The sequence below is a fragment of the Tupaia chinensis genome, unplaced genomic scaffold, assembly GCF_000334495.1.
Source record: "Tupaia chinensis unplaced genomic scaffold, TupChi_1.0 Scaffold144276_1, whole genome shotgun sequence".
Lineage (NCBI taxonomy): Eukaryota > Metazoa > Chordata > Mammalia > Scandentia > Tupaiidae > Tupaia > Tupaia belangeri.
In genome coordinates this window covers 3226930-3252910 of record NW_006204133.1, presented here as the reverse complement: position 1 = coordinate 3252910, position 25981 = coordinate 3226930, and the positions used below count along the sequence as shown (strand labels likewise).

The 25981-nt window shown below is 44.0% G+C and overlaps 1 protein-coding gene across 2 annotated transcripts in view; it reads left to right on the top strand.

Annotated features, from left to right (window-relative positions):
- LYG1 (lysozyme g1) overlaps positions 1–25981 on the top strand; it is a 32998-nt gene that overhangs the window by 5102 nt on the left and 1915 nt on the right. For both annotated transcript variants that reach the window (XM_027767527.1, XM_014583395.2), the window contains 3 exons: positions 18639–18713; positions 21430–21534; positions 22793–22977. In XM_027767527.1, coding sequence (XP_027623328.1) covers positions 18671–18713; positions 21430–21534; positions 22793–22977 — 333 coding nt within the window. In that variant the 5' untranslated portion in view covers positions 18639–18670. The remainder of the gene's footprint in view (positions 1–18638; positions 18714–21429; positions 21535–22792; positions 22978–25981) is intronic.

Sequence of the window (25981 nt, the reverse complement as noted above, 5' to 3'; positions counted from 1 at the left end):
TTCTCCAAAAACAAACAAAAAAATTTAAAGGCATGCTGTGTTAAATTATATTAATGAAATGCTTAAGTTATTTCTAAATACTGAAACATTAATTATTAAGTAGAAGTTTAAGTGTTGTATATACTTTTCATCTTGTTTTATTTGGTATAAGTAAGTCTTAAATGTACCTAAATCCATGAACGGCTTTGTTGTCAGAAAATACTTCTAGATATTATAAAATGGATGTTAAAATTTCAGGATAATGGTAACCAAAGCTAGAAATTAAAGAAACAATTATGTATCTAAAATATATAGAGAAAATTAAGATGTTTTTGGTGAACAGGAAATTAAAAAGATGTGAGGGTATGTTTTTGTTCAAGAGTATTGCCTGATGTGGAGTATGTTTGAAAACTGTTTTAGAGCAAGTGAATGAAAAAGAAATAATATGGATAAAACTAAATAAATATAAAAAGTTGGAAAAAAGAAAACATGGAATTTTAAGATAAAACTAACTAGAATTTATTCAAAAACACTGAAAAAGACTAAATTTGGGGGACAAGCAGTTAGTGTAATGGCTTTGTCACTGGACTCCCATGTAGTTGACTGCAGTTTGAGTCCCAGATCCAGTGGCTTAAACTCATGCTGGGTGCATGTGCAGAGGAGAATGGAAGAGAAGAGATTGCGGTGTGGCCATTCCCCTTGGGGTGTGTGTGTCTGTGTGTGTGATTTTTCTCTTTCTGTCTCTTTCTTTCTTTTTTTTTTTTTTTAAGATTCATTCATTCATTCATTCATTCATTTTTTAAAATTTGACCAGAGATAGATACACACAGAGAAAGAGAGAGAAGTGAGAAAGCAAGCCACCAGGTCCAGGACTTGAACCGTGGTCAGCCATTTGGGAATGTCCAGCACCTTAACCACGAGATTTTCACTGTAGGGCGCGTGCACTCGCCAGACAGACAGAGAGAGACATAGAGACAGAAAGCGAGAAATCACCCCCCAGGGGGGATGGTCACGCCACAATCCCTTCTCCTCCATTCTCCTCTCGGGATCCTGGGCATGCACACACACGCCCGGCGTGAGTTTTAAGCCACCGGGTCCGGGACGTGAACTGCGGTTGACTACGTGGGAGTCCAGCGACATAGCCATTATGCTAACTGCTGGTTCCCCCTTCTGCTGTCTTAATCAGGTTATTTGGCTACTGTAGTTAAAAAGTCTGGTTCTAATCTATTAAAGAGCAAAATTTTTTTTTTTTTTAAATAATTATTTATTTAATTTTATTTATTCATTAATTTATTTTAATTTGACTAGAGAGAGATACACAGAGAGAGAGAGGGAAAGTGAAAAAGCAAGCCACCAGGTCCAGTATTCAAACCGCAGCCGGCCATGTGGGAGTGTCCAGTGCCCCAACCACCACACCACCTACAAGTCCCTGAGCAAAGTTTTTTATAGTTATGGTTTGAAATTTTTTAATTGCCACTTTGGTTAAGTAAATGACAGATAGTCACAGTGCCCTGATCCTGGTTTTTGTTTGTTTGTTTGTTTTTTTGAGAGGTTTTCACTATAGGGCATGTGCGCTTGCCAGACAGACAGAGAGAGACATAGAGACAGAAAGCGAGAAATCACCCCCCAGGGGGGATGGCCACACCGCAATCCCTTCTCCTCCATTTTCCTCTCGGGATCTTGGGCATGCACGCACACGCGCCTGGTGTGAGTTTTAAGCCACTGGGTCCAGAACACGAACCACGGTCAACTACGTGGGAGTCCAGTGACATAGCCATTACACTAACTGCTGGCTCCCTGCCCTAATCCTGTTTTAATCAAGTGTTGTAAACCTTTGTTATTTGACAGATGTCCTAAGTCAAATTTCAGTTCTGGTTTAAATTTTTCACCTTGAACTAATTTTTGGAAATTCTTTTTTAAGAATTATTTTATTTAACTTTATTTATTTTTATTTTTAATTTGACAAGAGGGGAACAGAGAGAAAGAGAGAGAAAGTGAGAAAGCAAGTCACCAGGTCCGGGACTCCCACGGTTGGCCATGTGGGAGTCCAGCCACCACGCCACCTGCCAGCCCCAATTTTTGGAAATTCTTAACAGGGCCCTTGGATGTTTGAGAAAGACAGATTAGACTTTCTGACTGTTGAAATTATATGGGAAACATTGTCAAATATGAAATAGCGTTTAGCTCTCTATATACAAATTTGTGTCAATGGGTGTTCCAAAATTGTATGAGATTCTTAAATAACTGTTAGATATTAGTGTGTTATTAGTCATACTTGTAATGCTAAATGGTTCTAATGTAGCTTATCACAGAAATGATCAAATTTGTCTATTTTGGGTTATGGTAAAATCAGATCTCAAACCATGGCCCTTTTAACTTTTATTGTCTATAGTTAACATGCTTTATTCTGATGCTCTTTCTAAAACATTCTGTAATAAGCTATCATCCAACAATGGTCTCTTTTAAGGAAATTAATGAAAAGGACTCTGATAAGTACTCTTTTTTAAAGAATTATTTATGTAGATTTATTTATCATTATTATTACTATTTGATTTGAGCAGAGACAGAGTGGGTAATTAGAAGGCAAGCCACCAGGTTTGGGACTTGAACCATGGTCGGCCATGTGGGAGTCCAATGCCTTGGCCACCACATCACCTGCTGGCTCCCAATAAAGTACTCTTAAATATAGATTTTGAGAACTTTGACACTATGTATCTGAACTTTCAGGATTTAAATGGAAAGATTGGACCCACAGTAACACTGCAAACTCAACAGGAGAGATTAATTACATGACACTGAACTGGTGAAATAGAATTTTTTTACTTTTGACTAAAATATTACTCTTTTCTTCTATGCTTCGTTTTCCAGATTTAAGGATTTTTGTCTTTTTGAGCTGTTGATGGGTTCAGCAATTCGTTACATTTTTTTCTTTTCAAAATTGTAACAAAATTCTCTCTCTTCCTGACCTTCCAGAATTGGAAAATATTGGTGAGCATTCTTACTTTGTGATAGTATGGTTGTTTGCATAAGTCAATAATATGTGTTGCCTTGCATCAGGAATTGGAAACAGGGACCAGCAGTTAGCGTAATGGCTATGTCGCTGGACTCCCCTGTAGTCGACTGTGGTTTGAGTCCTGGACCCAGTGGCTTAAACTCATGCTGGTCGTGTGTGCATGCATGTGCGTGCCCAAGATCCTGAGAGGAGAATGGAGGAGGAGGGACAGCAGCATGGCCATTCCCCCCTGGGGGGGTGATTTCTCACTTTCTGTCTCTCTGTCTCTGTCTTTCTGGCACGCGCACGCACCCTATAGCAAAAACCTTTAAAAATAATAATAATAATAATGTTGAATGTTAAGTTCCAAACATCAGACCACAGTAACCCTGCAAATTCAACAGAAGATTAATTACGTAAGACTGAACTGGTGAAATAAATTTTTATGACTTTTGAGTAAAACAGTACTGTCTTTTTCTTTAATATGCTTTGTTTTCCCAATTTAAGGATTTTGCTTTCTTTTGAGTTATTGATAGGTTTAGCAATTTGTTAAAATGTTTCTTCTTCTTGTTTGTTTCTTTAAATGGAAACAAACTTTTCTCCCTCCTGACCCCTCTGGAATTGGAAAATATTTGGAAGTATTATTTTGTGGCAGAATAGTTATTTGCATAAGTTCAATAATACCTGTTGCCTTGAATCAGGAAAAAAAAAAAAAGAAAGAAAGAAAGGAAAAAAAAGGAAAAAGAAAAAGAAAGAAAGAGAAGGAAAGTGAGAAATCACCCCCTCGGGATTGGCCATGCCACAATGCATTCTTCGTTCTCATGGGATTTTGAGCACACGTGCACACACGTCCAGTGTGATTTTCAAGCCACCATGTCCAAGACTCAAGCCTCAATCATTTATGTGGGAGTCCAGAGTGCCTTAACCATCATGCCACCTCCTCGCCCAGCAGGATTTTCTTAGAGGTCCAGATAGACTGGAGGGCCTTTCTGTTGCAGCCACTCACCTCTGCCATTGTAGCAGAAAAGCCCTCATAGATAACATATAAATGAATGGCCAGCCGTGTGCCAATAAAACTTTATTTACAAAATAGGTGGTGGTCCTTAGATCATAGGTCGCTAGTCTCTGTCTTAGACTACCAGCAGATACCAAGTCCATATGTGTCAGTACAGCAGTTTCAAGAGAGACAGTCGCAGCTCTCTTGGTTCCATGCCGTCCCTTGGCCCAGCTGGAGTCATCTTCCTACCCCTGGTCCAAGAGACTGTGGCTGAGGAGGCAGAGTAATGTTATAATGTGACCACTCTCTTGGCACAAACCTGTATAAGAGAATTGAAGATGGGGAAAATTCCTTGGGGAAAAGATATTTTTAAAATTCTAATGTCTATAGGCCAGCAGGTGGTGTAAAGGTTGGGGTAGATAGGTCCCACATGGCTGAGTTTGTGGTTCAAGTCCCAGACCTGACCACTTGAAAATCATGCTGCTTGCATGTGTGCATGCACCCCAAAATCCTGAGAGGAAGATGAAGAAAAATGGATTTCAGTGTGGCCATCTCCCTGGAGGGGTGCTTTCTCATATTTCCTCTCTTTTTCCTATGAACAAATGTGCCCTATAACAAAACAAAACAAAAACAAACGCAAAACCTAATGTCTAAAGTTTAATTAAAAAAAATTCTTTATTATTATTATGTTTAACTTTGCTATAGGGCATGTGTGCTCACCAGAGAGAAGTAGAGAGAGAGCGAAAATAAGAAAGCAAGCCACAAGGTCTGGGACTTGAACCATGGTCAGCAATGTGGGAGTCCAGTGCCTTGACCACTACACAATCTGCTGGAGCCCTGAAACTTTATTCTTAATTTTCTTTCACAAATCTGCTGGGCCTCCAACATTTAAGACTCAGCACCACACCCCTCAGGTGCTTAAGCCCTCTCTTTTTCCCTTACCTTTGGCATCTAGTTCCACACCAGGTCTCGTCAACTCCACCTCTAAAACAGATCTCCAGGGTGCGGTAAGGTGGCGTGATGGTTAGAGTGCTGGACTCCCACATGGCTGACTGCAGTTTGAGTCCTGGACCTGGCAGCTTACTTTCTCACTTTCCCTCTCTATCCCTCTTTGGTGAGTGTATGTATCCTCTAGTCGCATGGTCAGCTTGCTTTCTCACTTTCCCTTTTTCCCTCGCTCATCAAATTAAATAAATAATAAAATAATTCTTTTTTTTTTTTTTTTGAGAGGTTTTTGCTATAAGGCACGACATAGCCATTACACTAACTGCTGGTCTCTAAAATAAAATCATTCTTAAATAAAATAGATCTCCAGGGGCCAGTAGGTGGCATGGTGGCTAAGGTGCTGGAGTCCCACATGACCAATTGTGGTGTGAGTCCCAGACCTGGAGGCTTGAAATTTATGCCAGGCATGTGTATGTGCATGCCCCAAATCATAAGAGGAGAATGGAATAGAAGGGACTGTGGTATGGCCATCCTCCTGGGGCCTGATTTCTCACTTCCTCTCTCTGTCTCTGTCTCTCTCTGGCAAGTCCACATGTCCTGTGGCAAAATAAAAAAATAATGAAGAGGCTGGCAGGTGGCATGGTGGCTAAGTGCTGGACTCCCACATGGTTGACCACGGTTCAAGTCCTGGGCCTGGCAGCTTGCTTTCTCACTTTCCCTCTCTCCCTCTCTCCGTCTCTCTCTAATCAAATTTTTTTAAATGAGTAAAATGAACAACTCTATTTTAAATAATAAAAATTCCAGTGTGTCCACTTTTTCTCTTAACCATCATCCTGGCCCACCATCATCTCTCATTTGGTCTTTTGCAATGTCTCTCTACTAGTCCTTTTACACTGTTTACCTCTAATCCAGTTGGCATCCAGAGGACACTTCTAAAAACGTAAGTCTGCTGATCATTTCTCTGTGGAGTACCCAGGAAGCTGTATGCAGAATGTATCCTTACATCACTAGAATCCCTGGAGTTGAGGGACCAGGTGTAGCAGGTGAGGCGATGGAAGTCATCACAGAGGCAGGTCTACAAGAAGTCATTTCTCAGAGACCTGGATGGCAACCAAAGATGGTAGCTCCCCTCAGGACTGGAGTGGTTGGAAGGTCAAAAAAAACTTAAGAAAGATGACTGAAAAAGCAAGTGTCGAGTGTCCAGGAAGCACTTGCCTCAGAGAGATTGTCCAGAACTCAAGAGCCAGTTGCCACCAAGGGTGACCCATGTGAAGAGGGGCTTTGACGTCAGCTTAAACCAGGATTTGTAGCTCGGCATCTCCATTCGCAAGGAAGCCAGTTTCCTCATCTGTCAACAAAGATGACTAAATATGGTGTCAAAGAGATGGCAGTTGAAAAAGATCCTGAAGTGCTGAGTAAACACTGTCAACCTATATACAATAGCATGTTTTCTTATGAAGGCGTTGTTGAAGAAGTAGAAAATACCAAGAGGTACAGGAGGAGACAAGAATGGGAGAAAGATAATTGCTTAGGAGACCTTGTTATTTATTTTTTAAAGAAATGTTTTGCTATGGGGCACATGTGCTCACCAGAGAGAGAGAAAGCAAGAAATCACTCTGGGGAAGTAGGGACAGCTGGCTCTTGGGATGGCCTCCAGCTCCCCCTAGAGGCTTCCTCTCTGGGACAGAAGACTGAAGTATTTAAGTGTGTACCAGGTCTTTATGCTTTTTAAAGTTTTTCTTTTAGAATTATTTTATTTAGCTTATTTTTCCTTTTCCTTCCTTCCTTCCTTCCTCTTTCTTAATTTGACCAGAGAGGTATAGAGAAAGCGAAAGAGAGAGAAAGTGAGAAAGCAAGCTGCCAGATCCAGGACTTGAACCATGGTGGGTCATGTGGGTCCAGCCCCCTTAACCACCACGCCACCTGCTGGCCCCAAGTTTCTTTCTTTCTTTCATGAGAGAAAAAGGCAAGCACCTCACACAGCGAGCTCTCTCGCACTGAGATCCTCCTTCAGCCTTCCCAACCAGGGTCACTGGCACTTGCCCGACTGGTGGGCAGGGAACTGAATTGATCCTCCTTGGCTCCAGCGTCGCCGTGGTGCACTACAGAGGCTGGCCTGCATCGGCCCTGCACCGGGTTTTTGAGAGGAAGGTTTTCTGGGCAGGGACTGGCTGGAATAGCCCAGAGGACACAGGTGCGCCTCATTTCTGTGGAGCTATTGCCAGGCAGCATGTAGGCTACTGACCCAGGAGAACCTTCTCTGATGCTAATGTGGCCTCAGCACTGAAGACATGGTACTTTTGTAGTCGGGCCCAGGGCATTCCAAGTTCCCCCACACTAATATGTTTTAATTGTTGGTGTGTGCTTGGGTGTGGTGAGTGAAATAAAATAAAAGGTCCAGCCCTGGAGGTTAAAAGATGGGGTGCTCTGAGCGGAAGTGGGCTGTGCATTGAGAAAGGACAGACAGAAAAGCAGGGGTCAGGTGGACGGGGCATCTCTGATGGAGATCTCGCAGCCCCAGAAGGGGAAGCCGGGCGCTTTCTATCATTGACCGCACCCATGGTTCTAAACAGCCTCTCCTGGCCGTCTCTGGCTAGTACTCAGTTTTCTTCATCTGTACCACCACCAGCAGATTATGTCTTCATTAGCGCATTCGCTTGCCCTGAAACGTCAGCATAAAGACTTTCTACTTTAAATATTTTTTCCGGCTTTGGGCACTCCCTGCATCTCCCTCCTTTTCTTTTTCTAATTTGAGTACGTAACTCTTTCTTTCCTCTAGTAATTTTCACTTGTTTTTCTCTTGCTTTACTCTCTTAGTTTCTTTAACTGCTTGCCATAGACTTTGCCTCTCCTGGCTTTTACAAACAACATTTAAACACTTGTTTTTTAAAAATAATTATTTTATTTAACTCATTTATTTTAATTTGACCAGAGAGGGACAGAGCGAGAGAGCTAGAGACAGAGAAAGAGAGAGAAGAAAAGTGAGAAAGCAAGCCACCAGGTCTGGGATTTGAACTGTAGTCAGCCATATGGAAGTCCAGCCCTTAACCACCACACCGCCCGCCAGCCCCATAAACATACTTTTTTTTCTTGAAGAGTTTCCCATATTACACTGACTTTAAATTGACTCCTTCAAGTGTTACTTTTCTTTCTTGGCTTCCCAAGTCTCTTGGCTTTCTAAATCTTCTCAATCTCCTAGCTTTCTTTTTTAAGCATTAATGGCACAAAGAGGTGTGGTATTATCTGTTGAAGATATTTCGTAGTTTTATCAACAGTACTAGGGAGAAATGTTCACCTGTTGAAATATCCATTTTGTAAGACAAATAATAATGTGATTGAATGTATGGAAGAAAATGAAATGGCAAGAAATTTTTTAAATAAAAGGAAAAAAATTTTATAAGAAGTATTTTTTATTTAACTTATTCATTTTAATTTGACCAGAGAGGGACAGAATGAGAGAGAGAAAGAGAGAGAGAGAGAGAAAAAAAGGGAGAAAGCAAGCCGCCAGGTCCAGGACTCCAATGGTGGTCAGCCATAGTAGGAGTCCAACGCCCTTAACCACCATGCCACCAGTCAACCCTCCCTCTTTGCTTTCTCTCTCTTCTTAATCCCTTAGCTTTTTTAATCTTTTCAACCTCAGTTTTCTCAATCTCTTAGCTTCCTTAATCTCTTAGTTTCTAAATTTACTTCCTTATTTTACTCCATCAATTTCTTTATTTTTATTATTTTTCTTTTTAGAGAGGTTTTTGCTATAGGGTGCATGTGCTTGCCAGAAAGAGAGAGAGAGAAAGCGAGAAATCACCTCCGAGGGGGGATGGCCATGCCATAATCCCTTCTCCTCCATTCTCTCGGGATCTTGGGCACGCACGCACACGTGCCCGGCGTGAGTTTAAGCCGCCGGGTCTGGGACTCGAACCGCAGTCAACTACATGGGATTCCGGTGACATAGCCAACTGCTGGTCCCAATTCTATCAATTTCTTACTTCACTCTTAGTTTTGTACTTTTAACATATAGGACAACATTTAAGCATACGTACATGTCTCTTAGAGAGTTTCCCTGTTTAATGCCCGACTTCCATTTTTACTTTTCTTTCTTAGTTCCATTAGCTTCTCTCTCCACTCCATGAGTGCTGGAGTTCATTCTCTTAGTTCCATCCAAACTCTGGAGTTCTTTTTTTCACTCTTTTTTCTTAGTTCCAGATGCTTTTAGGAGTGTCCACTCACCTTGCCATTTGAGTTTTTCTATACTTGGGCCCCTGTTCATGCACCTTGTGCCTTGGCCCTAGAGGTGAAGAGATGGGGTGCCCTGAGGAGAAGCGGGCTGTGGGTTGAGGAAGGACAGAGAAAAGCGAGGGTTGGGTGAACTGGGCATCTCTGTCAGGGATCGCCGTGGCCCGAGCCGTTCCATGCTTATTCTCTTATAAGGAAGGTTAAAGCCGCATGCTTTCAATATTGATTGCAGCTGTGGGCCATCTCTAGCCTGTGGTTCCAAACAAGCCTCTCCTGGCCGTCTCTGGCTAGCACTCAGCTTTCTTCTGTCTGTACCACCAACAGTAGATTATGTCTTCATTAGTGCATTTGTTTGCCCTGCAGCGTCGGCACAAAGACTAGATCTACTTTAGGGTTTTTCCAGATTTGGGTGCTCCCTGCAATAAAAGGGAAAGTTCCATATAAGGGTTTAGGCTGTGGCTTTTAGTGGGGTTTATTATTTATTTTTTATCCTGCATCTGCCATGAGGGAGAGGAGCCGAGCATCCTCACACTTCCCTTCCGCTTAAAGTGGGAGCTCCCCGTGTCTGGGTCTGGATCCTTGCTCTCAGCGCCCTGCCTTGTGGCCTCTGTGTCTCAGCCCAAGATAGAGATGAATACAATCCTAATTCCTGAGCTCTAAACTAAGGCTATAGAGCCAGTGACTTCCCAAAGGTCATAAATACAGAGGTAATTCAACAAGCTCGTGGAAAAATGGAATTAAAGTACATGTTTATTTGGTGCAGAAGAAAAAAAGAAATTCATGTGTAATTTTTTCGTAATAAGCATTTTCCATGAATTTTTTTTCAGAGTCCTACATGAGTATCTTTATGTAATTGAGGAAAGGTAAGTCACATATTTAATAACAAGTCCATTGAGAAGACAATAAAAATGAGGCCTAAAAGGAGATCTATAACCAAGTAATCAAGTCACATTAAGGCACTTATAAATGGAAGGGTTTCTTATTTATTCAATTTTATATACACATAACCAGCATGATTTCTTTCACTGAGTGGGTATCTTGGACAATCCATTCAAGGAAGATCATTTAGTCTAACTTTATGACGCCTGTGTCCTTCGGGACTGACAGAAACACTGACCGCACATGTTGAGGCGTATTTCCGGATCAGACCATGCCTGTCTGAGCACACGCAGCAAAAGCGAGCCCTAACCGAATTTTTGCGGATGGCTCTGGTAGAACTGCTGACGACCCACCCTGCTTTCAGTGGGGCAATGAAGCAAAAGAAAAACCTTCCGTGAATTTTAAAAGGTTTATTTTGTTCATTTGCTCCATGAGCGAGAGCCAGAGAGACACAGAGACAGTACTCCCAACAGCCCTCGAGGCTAGCCCCAGTCAGCACCAGATTAGGGACAAGTGTGTGCCTGGTGTACTCAGGGAGGGCCAGCTTCCCAGGGTACTGAGTTCCACTGTATGACACGATCTGCCGCCTGTGAACTTCCGAAAACCTCGTGTAACCTCTAATCCATTCTCCTGCTCATTCCGTGAACATGCAGAATACGCCTACGTACCATTAAGGGGATACAGGGAAAGGCCGCAGTCCTTGCTCTCATGTTGTTTTCAGATTGACAACAGCAACCCAAAGTGCCTTAGGTGCTACCACAGAAATATCTACAGGATAGGGCCCGCAAGTGGCTTGGTGGTTAGTGTGCTGGATCTCATATGGCTGACTGCGCGGTTCAAGTCCCAGACCTGGAGGCTTAAAAACCACACCAGGGGTGTGTGTGTGTGTGTGTGTGTGTGTGTGTGTGTGTGTATTCCTAAAATCCTGAGAGGAGAATGAAGGAGAAGGGATTAAAGCACGGTCATCCACCCCCCCGGGGGGGGTGATCTCTCACTTTCTCTTTCTCCCTCTCTTTCTCTCTCTTCCCCTCTTTATCTTGCCAGTGAATGCACGTGCCCTGCAGCAAAACCTAAAATAAAAATAGAAAAGAAATGAAAGAAATATCCACAGGCTAGCAAGGAACACAAACATAGGCCTAGCCTGGGACCAGCACTGGGGACCCAATCTGAATTTTACTGGGAGAGGTTATAGGAATCCTTCTTTACTGACTGAGCTAATAGATGTTACCGAACACTTACCACGTGCCAGACTCTTCTTTGGGCACTAAAGCGGCAGTCGTGAATGAAGTTGTCAAATTTACTGTTCTCCTGGAGCTCTCATCCTAGCTGGGGAGAGGGCCAAGAGAGGCAGGGGAGTGCAGGGAGAAGCAGGGTATGGGGAGGAGACATCACAGATCAGTTAGCCAAGGAGCAAGCCACTTATGGGACCACAGACAGCGTAATGGCTATGTCGCTGGACTCCCACATAGTCAACTGTGGTTTGAGTCCTGGACCCAGTGGCTTAAAACTCATACTCACCCTCTCTTACTCATAAAACTTGCCCACCTGGAGTGAAGAATCCTTCCTGGAAACGTGGTATGGACCCTCAAAGTATTCGTTGATATAGACAATTAAGAACACAGTTGGCAGGACCAGTAGTTGGCATAATGGCTATGTTGCTGAACTCACATGTAGTCAATCACAGTTCAAGTCCCAGACCCGGTGGCTTAAACTCATACCGGGTGCATGTGCATGCATGCCCAAGATCCCAAGAGGAGAATGGAGGAGAAGGGATTGTGGCATGGCCATCCCCCCTGGTGGGTGATTTCTTGCTTTCTGTCTCTCTGTCTCTGTCTTTCTGGTAAGTGCACAAGCCCTATAGCAAAAACTTCTCAAAAAAAACCAAAAAAAAACAAAAAAATACACAGTTGTGGCACTGGATATCTGTAAAATAGCATTATCCAGCCCGCTGAACTGGTGACATGTGGATCTGGTGTCTGTTGGTAATCCAGAACAGGAGTCAGCCACCACTGGCCCAAGGGTCAGCACCTGACTTGTAAATACAATTTTTATAATGTAATCTGTTTGGGAAAGTTGTTGGAGTCAAAATGGAGTCATTTGTGTCAATTTGTTTGAAATCGTGACTAAACCAAGCTGGGGAAGGTCATGGAGGGGGCAGTTCTAATGCAAGTAGGCCTGGTCAGGAGAGCCCTCAGAAGGACTCTGCCAGAACCACAGCTTGAACAAAGACCACTGCAAGTGACACAAGGACTACTTTTGTTCAGACATCTGCCCAGAAATTGCCTGTCCAACCTAGAACTGATGCCACCCCTGTCATCAACCTAGGCAGCCAAAGATAATTGCCCCAAAACAACTGATACAACCCCTCATCCTTTTTCTTTGCAAAACCCTTGCTCTCCCTGACCTCCCTGAATATGGCCATGGTACACTATGGTTGACACAGCTCTCCCTGACCTCCCTGAATATGGCCATGGTACACTATGGTTGACACAGCTCTCCCTGACCTCCCTGAATGTGGCCATGGTACACTATGGTTGATGCAGCTCTCCCTGACCTCCCTGAATCTGGCCATGGTACACTATGGTTGACGCAGCTCTCCCTGACCTCCCTGAATGTGGCCATGGTACACTATGGTTGATGCAGCTCTCCCTGACCTCCCTGAATCTGGCCATGGTACACTATGGTTGACGCAGCTCTCCCTGACCTCCCTGAATGTGGCCATGGTACACTATGGTTGATGCAGCTCTCCCTGACCTCCCTGAATCTGGCCATGGTACACTATGGTTGACGCAGCTCTCCCTGACCTCTCTGAATGTGGCCATGGTACACTATGGTTGACGCAGCTCTCCCTGACCTCCCTGAATGTGGCCATGGTACACTATGGTTGACGCAGCCACGGCAATTAATTTACATATCGTCTATGACAGCTTTTGTGCTTGAGGCAGAGGTGAATAATTGTGACAGAGGCCATGCTGCCTAGAAGCCTATCCAAGTATGTAAGAAAAAGCTCCCAGGGCCAGCAGGTGGCATAGTAGTTAAGATGCTGGACACCCACATAGCCAACCACAGTTCGAGTCCTGGATCTGGCAGCTTGAGAACCATGCCAGATGTGTGTGTGTGTGTGTGTGTGTGTGTGTGCCCAAAATTGCAAGAGGAGAATGGAGGAGAGGGGATTGTGGTGTGGCCATCTGCCATGGGTGCTGATTTCTCACTTTTCCTCTATCTCCCTTTGGGAAGTGCATGAACCCTGTAACAGAAAGCTTAAAAAAAAGAAAAAGAAAAGGCTCCCAAATTTGGTTCTAGAAGCTCTACTTGCCTGAAATTCAAACCAAAAATAAAGGTTTCTGACACTCCAAATTTAATTTCTTCCTTGTTACCTCTCTCCTGCTTTCTTTTTTCATTTTCTTCTCTTGCTCCCTTCCTTCCTTGCCTTTTCCCTACCTTCCTTTCCCCTCCTTCTTGCTCTCTCCTCTAAAAACAAGGGGTAGGGCCTGACAGTATCAAAGTGAACCGACAAGTAGAATCTGCCTTCCAAGGTGTGGTAAGGACATAACTAGTTAATGTTCGTAAAATGCCAGGACATTCTTGAATAAAAGGCCCTATATAAGTTCAAAGTATTTGTAATTATTATGATTATTATTATACGTTATGAGATTTTCCATAAATTTCTTCGTAATACGATGAGGTCAACACTTTTAAGAAGAGGAAGCAGCACAGGGTGTCTCTATATATAAAGCACTGTGCATTCTCTACTTCCAAGGACAAGAAGTAACAGAAGACAGGTGAGTGTGAACCCGGCGTGGAACTTACACTCGGGTTTATTTAGGATGAGAAATTCAGTGGATGGTGATCATTGGTAATGACTGTGTCTCTGGTGCTGAGTAAAAAGAAAGGTTGGAGTCAGATGAAATTTTCAAAGATCTTGCAAAGAAAACCCAAGTTTTAAAAGACATGTATATAATAGGATTTTTTTCCTCATTCGTTCCAATACTTAGAACAATTTCAATTTCTTCTCATGCAAGTACATAGTGACTTTTGGAGTTGTAAGCATGTGCAAACCAAAGAATGTAAGAACAGAAATGTGTGTGTGTTTAGGCCAAATGGAATGGCTTCTTGTTGATTCAAAGTCAGAGGACTAAGGTGTTTATGTTTTGCTCGATGGTACATTTCTTCCCCACCCTCGTGCTCAGTCTTGCCAATGTTACATTACCCACAAACCTTCAGTGATGTCCCTAGAGCGTCTTGTTTGCTCTGGAAGTGATAACAGAGCAAAGAACTCTAACAGCTTATGTTGTAACTGAGAATAAAAAGAGACTCGTTCAAGAGTCTATGGGCAAGGTCTCTGATCCGATCCTTGTACAGAATGGGATACTCCCGGGAGAGTCTTTAGCACGAGGAAAAGAGCTTTCCAGGAGTCTCAGCTCTGGGGTTCAACGTGAGGAAAGCAGGCACAGAGACCCACTGAGAGAAGGAACTGCCTTTCAGGGCAGACTCGTCCAGCAGGAAAAGGGTTTGCTTGCAGAGAGGGAAGAGAAATGATCAGACTTTCTGAGTTCTTCCAGGCTGATGATCATTGCACACCACCCAAATTCAGCATATACTTTTCACAGACCATGTGAAAATGCAGCTCTGCAAAAAGTGACAGTTGACCCCATCATGTTGTTGCTTTATACAATAGTATTGCTCTTAAAATTTAGATTTTTCTTAAGAAAATGTGATGTTAGTGGTGGGAGCATTTTATATCTGTGACTGTCTTGCTATTGTTATTTTAATTGAAGTCCTGTTAATCTGTGAGGCAGGGGGGCTGGAGTGTTTCTGTGTGTGTGTGTAAGGACGGGACACCATGACTAAGGATGCTCCTAGAAAGGCCTGTCAGTCCACAGGGAGCAGGCAGATGCCGAGACAAGTTTCCAGCACAAGGGTGACAACACAGCTTGGAGACTGAGACACCAAACTTCATGCACAGAGCAGTTTTCAGTTCTTCCGGGACCACGATGGGGCAAGGCCACCTTCATCTCTCAGCACATCCGGGTGTTCATACAGCACATTTCCAAGGTGGCTGAGGGTCCTGAGGGCCTGGAATGCTAAGATGAAGATGAAGAGTATTCATGGGAAGAAAGACGAGTTCTTTGGTGAGAGAACTACAAAGATCAAAGACTCTTACTTTGGTGAGAGAATTACGAAGATCAAAGACCCTTACTTCAATCTTTTTCAGAAAAATCTTTGAGCCGACATTAAACTGGTTCATCATGCCTTACACATGTGAACAATGCTTTGGGAATACAGAGTACCCCTTGGAGGGAGTATAGACAGTGGAAGACATCCTGATTGAATCTATCAGGGACTAGAACCAGCCTGAAGGATGCTCTGGCTGTCAGTTTCCAGGGAGGGGGGCAGCCCTGTTACTCCAGCCTGCCAAGAGCCCCTAGCTGTTTTGTTGTTTTGCTCTCCAAGAAGGGAGAAGAGGGACACCACTGCGATATGATGCTTGGCTCGTGACCACTGTTGGTCTTCCTGACAGGGAGCCCTGGGGCTCCCGAGTCACAGGTAACCGATGGCACTCCTCGAGCACACCCCAGTGATGCTGCAATTCCTCCTTAAACACAGGGTACTTTTCGGCACCTGTAAAGTTGGGCCTCGGAGTGTGGGCTGCTTCGACATGCAGTGTTTGTGAACAGAACACGCTGTCCATTCATGAAGAAGGCCATTGTCACTTCTTGCTCTTCCCCGATGTAGCCCCCCAAAAATTAAAGACCTGGTCTCAGCAGCAATCAGAAAGTAACTGTGCATTCCTGAGTAATTGGCATGCATGTGTATATTAATGCTTTTCACGGAAGTGCTTGCTCAAAACAGATATTTCGTTTCATGCTTGGAGTAGGAGGTAGTTCTCATATTGCATTAAATTCTACTTGGTTTCCTAAGAGGAAGTATTTTTCTTCCCTGGAAAAGCAGCAAAAAGAGTGAAGTACCTCTTCCCTAGGTTTATTTAGCATTTGAATGAGAGAAGAAAAAAAAACCTTATTTTTCTGAAGAGTTCTTTGATAAAGCCAGCGAGAAGCTCCTGTAAAGACACATTTTTGGACCAGCCGCGGTAACATGGCAGAAACTCAATGCTTTGCAATGCCGAAACCATACGGGGAGACCACAACAATACGGGGAGACCCAGGGCTTGTGTCTTGAGGTCTCCCTGTGCCCACGATCTGGTTGGCTGAGGCTGGAGGTTGAATCAATTCATGAAGACCTGTAAGAGGTATTCATCAGCCTTCTCTCTGTTTTATGGAAGATATAAATAAGCAAACTGGAAAATAATCAGACAGGGTCACTTTCTTAAACTCATGAACATTCCCAATCAGCTCTTTCTCCACTGTTTCCTGAGACTGACTGTCCTCTCTCATTCAGTGCTGGGAGTTCAGAGGTGTAAAGAAATGATCCTATTAGGTAATTAAATTTGAGAATTCTGCAGATCCAGCTAAAATCCCAACTTCTTGTACCTTTTTGGTCTTGGAAGTGAGCGTGACAATTTCTGATCAACTCAATGAAATCAGACCTTTTTCATATTGTAGGGAAGAAAGACAAGAAGTATGGTTTTGTCTGAGGGGTACATGCCCCCTCAGAGTAAGACAGAATTCAAATAATTTCCTAATGCTTCTCCACCTTCAGGCGCCCATAAGAGTAATCTTAAAACAAAAGATGAGAGAATGATAAAAGTGCCAAGTGCCACATTTGTATGCTCACTCTTACATGTAATGATAGTAATAATCGTAAGTGCTAGGTCTCGGCTGGCCTCCCAGTCTAGTGGTTAAAGGAGCCAGATCCCACATGGCTGACTATGCAGTTCAAATTCCTGACCCAGTGTCTTGGAACACACACAGGATGTATGTCCCAAATCCCAAAAGGATGGAGAAATGGAGGAGAAAAGATTGCAGTGTGATTATGCCTCATTGAAGGGTGTGTTCTCCTCCTTCTCTTCCTCTTCCTCTCTCCCTGATGAGTGCACATGCACTCTGGCAATTTTTTTTTTAATAAAAGATTAGATCTTCAGTCTCAGCTGACCAAAGGAGAAGAGGGGAAACACCCTGCAGTGGGAGGGACTGGTGGGAGATTTGGGCTTCGTGGGCAGGTGGCTGGCTCCTCCAGCATTTCGGGGATCAACTGAAAACCATTCTGGGTGATGTCTGGGTATTGGTTTGATAGCTAACGGGGGAATCAAGGCTGTGTGTTTCTGTGGATGATGATTACAAGAACAGCTGGGATGAGGAAGAGTGTGAGCAAGGGCTTGATGGCACCTGGCTGTCAGTTCTCTGGTTCAGTGAGCTCCTCTTGTTAGTTCACTCCTGAGACCCCTGCACATTACTCCTTCCCAGGACCAACCTCATGGGGGGTGTGTCTTTGCTGGTGGAAGTAGCCTGTCCGTCCATCCTCCCACAGCTCTGGCCCAGGTTTGTCCCCACACAACAGGTTCTTGTTTTTTATTTTTTCGAGAAGTTTTTGCTACAGGGCATGTGCACTTGCCAGAAAGACAGAGAGTCAGAGAGACAGAAAGTGAGAAATCACTCCCCAGGGGGGATGGCCACACTGCGATTCCTTCTCCATTCTCGTCTTGGGATCTTGGGCATGCATACACATGCACCTGGTGTGAATTTCAGCCACTGGGTCCAGGACTCAAACCACGGTTGACTACGTGGGAGTCCAGTGACATAGCCACTATGCCAACTGCTGGTGCCCCACACAGCAGTTTTATAAAGGGACATTGGGAGGGACTAGCAGGTGGTCTAGTGGTTAAGGTGTTGGACGCTCACATGGCTAACCGTGGTTTGAATTGTGGACCAGGTGGCTTGAAAATCATGTCGGGCATGTGTGTGCATATGCCCAAAAAACCCCAAGAGGAAAACGGAGAATACATGACCAAAATCCTAAGAGGAGAATAGAGGACAAGGGATTGCGGCATAGCCATCTCTCCAAGGGGGTGATTTCTCAATTTCCCTCTCACCGTCTCTGTCTCTCTCTCCTGCAAGCACACGTGCCCTATGGCTAAATAAATAAATAAGTAAAGGGACAATGGAGAGCATTGCTAAGGTGGCCAAAAGGCTCCGGCATTACCAGTCTGGAGGATGATAGGAGTTGGTAATGTCTTCCAGATCTTTTCTCCCTCCAAAGCATAGAATTGGAATGTGTTCCAAGGCACTGAGAAGAGTGAAACCTAAGGAAAACAGAACCCAAATTCGGAGATTTCACCAACACAAAATTCTCCTTTGCATATTATCTTTTGGTACAAGGCCCTTGGGGTAAGGCACGTGCACCACACATCTGCCTGTGCTGACTGCCCAGAATCAGTTCACTGCGATTCTTAGTGTTCTTAAATGGTTCATGTCCAGTGACTTCACCAACGTTGAGTCCCTGTGGACTGAGCAGAAATCTCTTGATTTTTCAGTGGAAAGACTAGATGGAGCAATTGTTTTACTTGTGTTTTTCTCACTCTGATTCAGATCATTAATTTTCTTGGTTTGGAAAAGAGGAAACATTTCTTTTGCCCCACCCCTCCATGGAAACATTATACAGTATATTGTTATGGTAACTCACATTTTCACATCTTGAAGCTAATTTTACTTTAAAAAGCATTTCAGGAGCTGTGGAGCCAAGCTGTTGATATGTCTGCATTGTGGCTGCTTCTGGGCCTCCTCGCCCTGACTGGTAAGCATGGCTCATTTTTCCAGCGGGTAGATCCCTGGGTCTGGACCATGTTGAGGGTGCTGCATTTCTGACTCTCTCTCTCTCTGTGTCTCTCACTCAAGGAATGAATAAACTCTTTTTTTCTTTGAAGAGGTGTTTTGTTTTGTTTTGTTTTGTTTTTTGCTATAGGGCACGTGCGCTCGCCAGACAGACAGAGAGAGACAGAGAGACAGAAAGCGAGAAATCACCCCCCAGGGGGGATGGTCACGCCGCAATCCCTTCTCCTCCATTCTCCTCTCAGGATCTTGGGCACGCACACACACGCGCCCGGCGTGAGTTTTAAGCCACCGGGTCCGGGACACGAACTGCGGTCGACTACATGGGAGTCCAGTGACATAGCCATTATGCTAACTGCTGGTCCCGAGGAATGAATAAACTTTTAAAAAAGTAAAAAGATATGACTAAGCTCACCGTGGAGGCTCACAGAGTTGCAATGACTAAACTTCAGCTTTGGTCCCTAAGGACTTTGGTCCCTGCAACTGGAGCAAAATGAGAAAGGACCTGTTTTTTGATAAATAAAAGGAGAAAGCATAGTTCCTCAGTAGAAGCAAAATGTTTCTGGTTTTAAATTTAAAAAATATTCTCATGTAAGTATTTATTAACCCATTCATTCAAAGACTGTTAAAGCCCTGCAAGGTGCTAAGCATTGGAGATAGAAGTGACTTTGAGAATCACACAAGTGGACATCACAAAGCTCATGGCGGGGCCAGCAGGTGGTGTGGTGGTGAAGGTGCTGGACTTCCACATGGCTGACTGGTTTGAGTACCAGACCCAGTAGCTTGAAAATCACACTGGTCGTGTACATGCATGCCCAAAATGCCAAGAGGAGAATGGAGAAGAAGGGATTGTGGCGTGGCCATCCCTCTGGGGGTGTTTTCTCACTTTCTTTCTCTCTTTCTCTCTCTAGCAAACACACGCAATTTATGGCAAAAACCTAAAAAGAAAAAAAAAAAAAAACGCTCACAGAAAGTGGAATTAAAGTATAAGTTCACTTTGGTCCAGAAAAACTGAAATCTGTGTGTATGAACTCTGTGCATAGTTTGTGCATAGTATCCATTTTTTCACGAACTTTTTGAAGGCCCCACCTATAAGGTGGTTAGCATCCACAGGCAGGAAGCAATGAGTGACACAGCCAACTGCAGTAGTGAGGGTATTTGTCACCAGTCATAAAGGTAACAGTGATAAATAATATCTATAAAGATAACTGATTTTTAAAATGTAAAAAGAACACATGTTCAATTTTTAATATATGCACAAGAAGATCAGGTCTTTTCATTGTCACATTGCTCTTAGATTACTCATTGAAAATTTGTTAGGAGGGCTCTGGGGGACTGACGCACATGGAAACGTTCTGAGTTCACCTCCAGAGGCTTCCCTGAGCATGTCGGGCACACATGAGTTGGGGCTGACTGAGGCTGGGGTTGGATCGTGGCATCAAGACCCTTTCAGAGGTGCTGTCTCTCTGTCTCTTTGTTTCTCTCTTTCATGGGGTAATAAAATTTTTTAAAAGTTTGTAAAGTATAAGTATTTACTCTAAAATACCAGTATTTTCAGATGTCAGTCAATCCCTGTGAAGCTCTTAGAACCATGAAATGCATTTATATACGCATATAGAATACATATTGATGATATATTTCCAAAGATCTGCAAATCATCAAGATTTGATGATATAATCTACTTTAGTCAAAGAATAAAATAAATCAAAAAGAGTAATCTAATGAGTTCTTACAGGCTTACCATGGTGAAACGATTCTCACAAGGAGCAGTTTCCTGCCCTCAGTAGGTGTCGTGTTCCTCGGTCATGCACCACACTCTTGCTGGTGTGAACTGCAGATATATTAGAAATACCATTGAATTCTCCTACTAGAGAATTACAGATACATTGTAAGTACCTCTGCACCCTCCTGCTGGTGAGAATTATAGCTGTATTACACACACCTAAGTACCCTCCTGCTGGTAAGAATTATAGATGTATTACACATACCTAAGCACTTCCTGCTGGTGTAAGAGAAGAAATGTCCTCTCTTCGGTGGTTTTTGTGGAATCTCAATAGTGTCTAAAATCACTCTTCCCCTTCAGTGGCAATTGGAGTGACAGTGGTGGGCACAGAGAAACGAGAAGGGCAAACAGAGAAAAGGAACCTTAGGCCCCTGCCTAGCAGTGCACCCCAGAGAAGATGAAGCTGACCCCAACCCTCAGCTTACAAGCAATGCCTCTACTATGGAGCTGGGTTCAAATCCCAAGGAGACCCAACTTTACGTGGGTTTCTTTGAGCAAACATCAATGCCTCTCTCAGAGCCACAAGTCAGAAGTATTTCAGGAAAAAGTGCCGACAGTTGGCCTAAGATATAAGATAAGGACCAGTTTATAGGGTGCAGATAATCTCTGATTGGATTCCAAGATGGCATCGCCTGCTCTGAGCTTTGCAGAGTGTAACTCCTCCAATAGTCCCTCATATCTCCAGGATAGGAGGTGAGAACTTAGTATCAAAGTGGTTTTCTGTGGTAATTTCTTAGTATACTGTTAATTTACATTTCAAATGAGTTTCAATTGAAGAGTGAAGTTCTCAATGCTGATTGTATTAGTTACTTTTATTAATGTCATCTTATTTATAGACAGAAGAACCATCTAAACGCTTCTAGTTTGATGCCTTTGGTTGACTTTTCTCAATTTACAGGCTCATCTGAAAGCAGCAACTGGGGATGCTATGGAAACATCCGGACGGTGGACACCCCTGGAGCGTCCTGTATGATTGGGAGGCGCCATGGCCTGAACTACTGTGGTAAGTCACACCCCCACCCACTCTTGCCCTGGCAGCATGTCCTCTTGGTCCCACTGTTCCCACAGCTCCACGCTGCAGAGTCCGGAAAGAGCACTGGATGTGGTGCCCTTAGTAGAGCCCTGGTTCTTTTCCTCCAGCAAGTACTTAGCTTCTCTGAGTCTCTGATGAAAGAGAGAGAACAGTATCTACTTACACTGTTGTCAATTCGGACAGATATCATGGGATGAGAGTGCTTTTCTTTCTTTGTCTTTTGTTTTTGCTTTTCAGTTTGCTAGAGGACACAAGCACTCGCCTGAAAGAAAGAGAGAGAGGAGAGCGAGAGGAAGTGGGACAGTACCCCATGGGGGAGGGCCAGGCCTCCCTTCTCCATCTCTGCTTTCAGGATTTGGGGCATGCACACACAGGTGCCCAGTATGTTTTTCAAGCCCACCCCGGTCTGAAACTCCAACTGCAGGGTTGTCCATGTGGGATCCAGAGGCCTTAACCACCATGTGACTGGCTGGACTGAGAACACTTTTTGACCATGAAAGTGCTTAGGGCCAGGCGGTGGCATAGCAGCAATGCAACCAGACCCACACAGCAAAGGTCCTGGGTTTGTGTCCTGGGATTCCACTCTGAGCACACCACGTGTGTGCCTGTGACCCAGATTGGCTAAGACAGGAGAAAGTGTTTCTCTCTGAAGAAGAGAGATGAATAAACTTTTTAAAAAGTGCTTATACGCTAAAGTTAGCTAGGTAAATTAGTGTTGGTTTTCATTTTGCCCGGCATTCTTGTTATTTCATAAAGGTCTAAACTCAAGTGGGAGTCATGTGAAAGTCTAACTTTCTCTGGAGCCATTTGGGAGTGGAAAGGTGGGGAATTACGAGCAAACTCACTGAACGAATCTCTCCAGGACTTACTGAAGGGTTTGAGAGAATTCTCCTTCACATCCTGTGCCCCTTGTAGCTGATGGGCAGATACATTCACCAGGTAGCCCTGTCTGTGTGGGTGAGGCCTCTGGGGCCGATGCCCATAGGATCATCCTGGGTGGGCCAGAGCAGCCCCTGAGGGCCCAGCGGAGGGAAACCCCAGTCCATGAGAGGACATTTGCCTCAGGGGATGCTGAAGGAGAGTTCTAATCTGAGGTCCAGGAACGCCCGCTACAGGCGTCTCAGTTCTAGACTGCTACCCAAATCCTTAGCATGCACATCCTCTCTCCTCGAGCTCCTGTTTAAACGTCAGTCACGCCAGGCCTCACCTTCCCCTGTGTTCGCATTAGGAGTTCGTGCTTCAGAAAGGCTGGCTGAGATCGACATGCCATACCTACTGAGGTTCCAGCCCGTGATCCGCACGGTTGGCCAGAAGTACTGCATGGACCCTGCAGTGATCGCTGGTGTCTTGTCCAGGGAGTCTCCAGGTGGCAACGTCCTGGTCAACGTGGGTGATGGAATTGGGGCAGTGCAGGTAACTCTCCACCAATTAATGTGGTCTGGGCCATTCTGCCCTGTGGCACCACTCAAAGAGGGTGTCTTCTCTTATTTTTTATTTTTAGTTTTGGGTAGGTGTCAGCTCCATGGGACACAGAGTGAGTGATGCTCCCTGGAGTTGTGAGAGTCGCCGCTCCACCTAAGATGCACACACAGCAACATCCCTTTGTCATTTTGAGCCACAATTAACTTTTAACCCACATAATGTGGTATATCCAGGATTTCATGTCGGGAACTTAATTCTGCATTTCCAATAAGGCAGTGGTTTTGTAGAAAGAGCACAGTCTGGATATTTGCTTAGTTGTTTTGTAGCCATGTAACTTTGAGTAAGTCATGTAATCTCACTGGGCCTCAGTTTCCCCACCTACAAAATGCTGTTCTTATAGAATTGTTATGAAGACTCAGTGAATTAATGTGAAAAAGTGACTGGTATCTGGTAGATTCTCAACGAATATTAGGTTCGTTTTATCTTCTTTCTACACAATTCTTAGTTTCAAAGATCAAGTTTTATTTTGGCACTAGTTCTACCTGGTCTCATTTGCCAGACAGACACTCTCAGGGCCTTTAACCACATTGTCATGTTGACTCTAACTGGGGAATCTGATAAGGAGAGTGAGAACGAGGCTCAAGTTTTCTCTCTTTCATCTCACACCATTGTCAAGAAAGCTGCTGAGTATTGCACTTCTAAATTCAGACAGTTCTCCTTTTCAGGGTGAAACCTCTGTGGGAGTGATAAGGAAAGGTGTGTAAGAAAGGTTAGAAGTACCTTTTAGACATTCAGATCATCTGGAAAGAGAATTACAAGAATAGACATTGAAAACCCCTTTCTGGCCTGTTTTCAGGGCTAGCTTTTGTAGCATTGAACAGGGACATCTGACTGGTTCCTGCGCTAACTCAGTCATCTTTGGTTTTCAAGTTGGCCTCTCACTGTTACACCGAAGCATAAAATGAAATGTCTGCTTATCCCCTCCTTGGCCTAAATCTTGTCGATTTCTTTTTATTTCTTTTTAAAATTAAAAAAAAATTAATTTAATTAATTAATTAATTAATTAATTTATTTATTGGCTACAGGGCGCATGCACTTGCCAGAAAGACAGAGAGACAGAAAATGAGAAATCACCCCCCAGGGGGGATGGCCATGCTGCAATCCCTTCTCCTCCATTCTCCTCTCAGGATCTTGGGTGGCATGAGTTTAAGCCACCAGGTCTGAGACTCAAACTGCGTACTACATGGGAGTCCAGCGACATAGCCATTATGCCAACTGCTGGCCCCATTATTATTATTTTTTTAATTTTGCTATTAGACATGTACGCTCACTAGATAGAAACAGGAGGAGAGAGAGGGAAAATGAGAAAGCAAGCCGCCAGTTCCAGGATTTGAACTGTGGTTGGCCATGTGGGAGTCCAGCGCCTTAACCACATGCCACCTGCTGACCCAAACCTTACAGTTTTACTATATATTCGTTTATTTATTTTGGTAAGCACACTTAATGTGAACTCTGCCCTCTTCCCAGACTTTCAATGTACAATACAGTAGTGGTAATTACAGGTGCCTGCAGAGCTCTGTACAGCAGACCTCGGAACTTACTCACCTTCCGTGACTGGAACTTTGTCCTCTGCACTCCCCCAGCCTCTAGCAAGCAGCAGTCTGATCTTTGCTTTAGTGAATCCGATGGTTTCTGATATCTCATATAAGTGGAATCAGGTAGTATTTGTCCTTCTCTGACTGGCTTATTTCACTGAGCATGTCCTCGAGGTTCATCTACACTGGCCCATCTTGCAGGACTTCTTCCCCTTTAAGGCTGAATAATACTCCATGTGTGCGTACGCACCCCTCTTCTTTATCCACCCATCATGGACATGTAGGTTGTTTGTATCCCTTGGCTACCGTGAATGATGCTGCCCGGAGCACAGGAGTGCAAAGATCTCTTTGAGTTTCTGATTTCAATTATTTTGAGTAAATATTTTCAGGAATGTTGCTGGATTACATAATAATTCTAATTTATGGTGCCAGCAGCTGGTGTGGTGGTTAAGTTGCTAGACTCCCACATGACTGACCATAGTTCGAGTCCTAGACCTGGCAACTTGCTTTCTCACTTTTCCTCTCTCTCTATCTCTCTCTGTCTCTCTCTGGTGAGCACACATGCCTTATAGCAAATTTTAAAATAATAATAAACAAAAGAAACAGTATAATTCTTGTAAAAATATTCTAATTTAAAATTTCTGAGGATCTGCCGTACTGTTTTTCATGGCGGCTGCATGTTTCATATTCTCATCAACAGCGCACAAGGGTTCAAGTGTCTCCACATCCACACCCACACTTGGTTTTTTTTTTTTTTAAGAGACTTTTGCTATAAAGAGCTTTTGCTCACTGGAGAGACAGACAGAAAGAAAGGAATCACCCTCTCGGTGGGATGGTCATGCTGTAATCTCTTCTTCTCCATTCTCCTCTTGGGATTTTGGACATGCATGTACACACGCCTGGTGTGAGATTCAAGCCACTGGGTCTGATACTCGAACCACGGTTGGCCACGGGGCAGTCCAGCACCTTAACCACTACATCACCTGCTAGCCCACTTGTGTGTTTTTTGTTTGCTTGTTTGTTTGTTTGTTTGAGAGTTTTTTTTTCACTATAGGGCGTGTGCGCTCACCAGACAGACAAAGAGAGACATAGAGACAGAAAGCGAGAAATCACCCCCCAGGGGGGATGGTCACACCGCAATCCCTTCTCCTCCATTCTCCTCTCGGGATCTTGGGCACGCACACACACGCGCCCGGCATGAGTTTTAAGCCACCGGGTCTGGGACGTGAACCGCGGTCAACTACGTGGGAGTCCAGCAACATAGCCATTATGCTAACTGCTGGTTCCCCCCACTTGTGTGTTTTTGAAAACTGCCATCCTAACAGTTGTGCATCGTTTTGATCTTTAATCCCCAGAGAGATCGAAGGTGGCACTGGCCCCACCAAAAATGGAAGGAGACC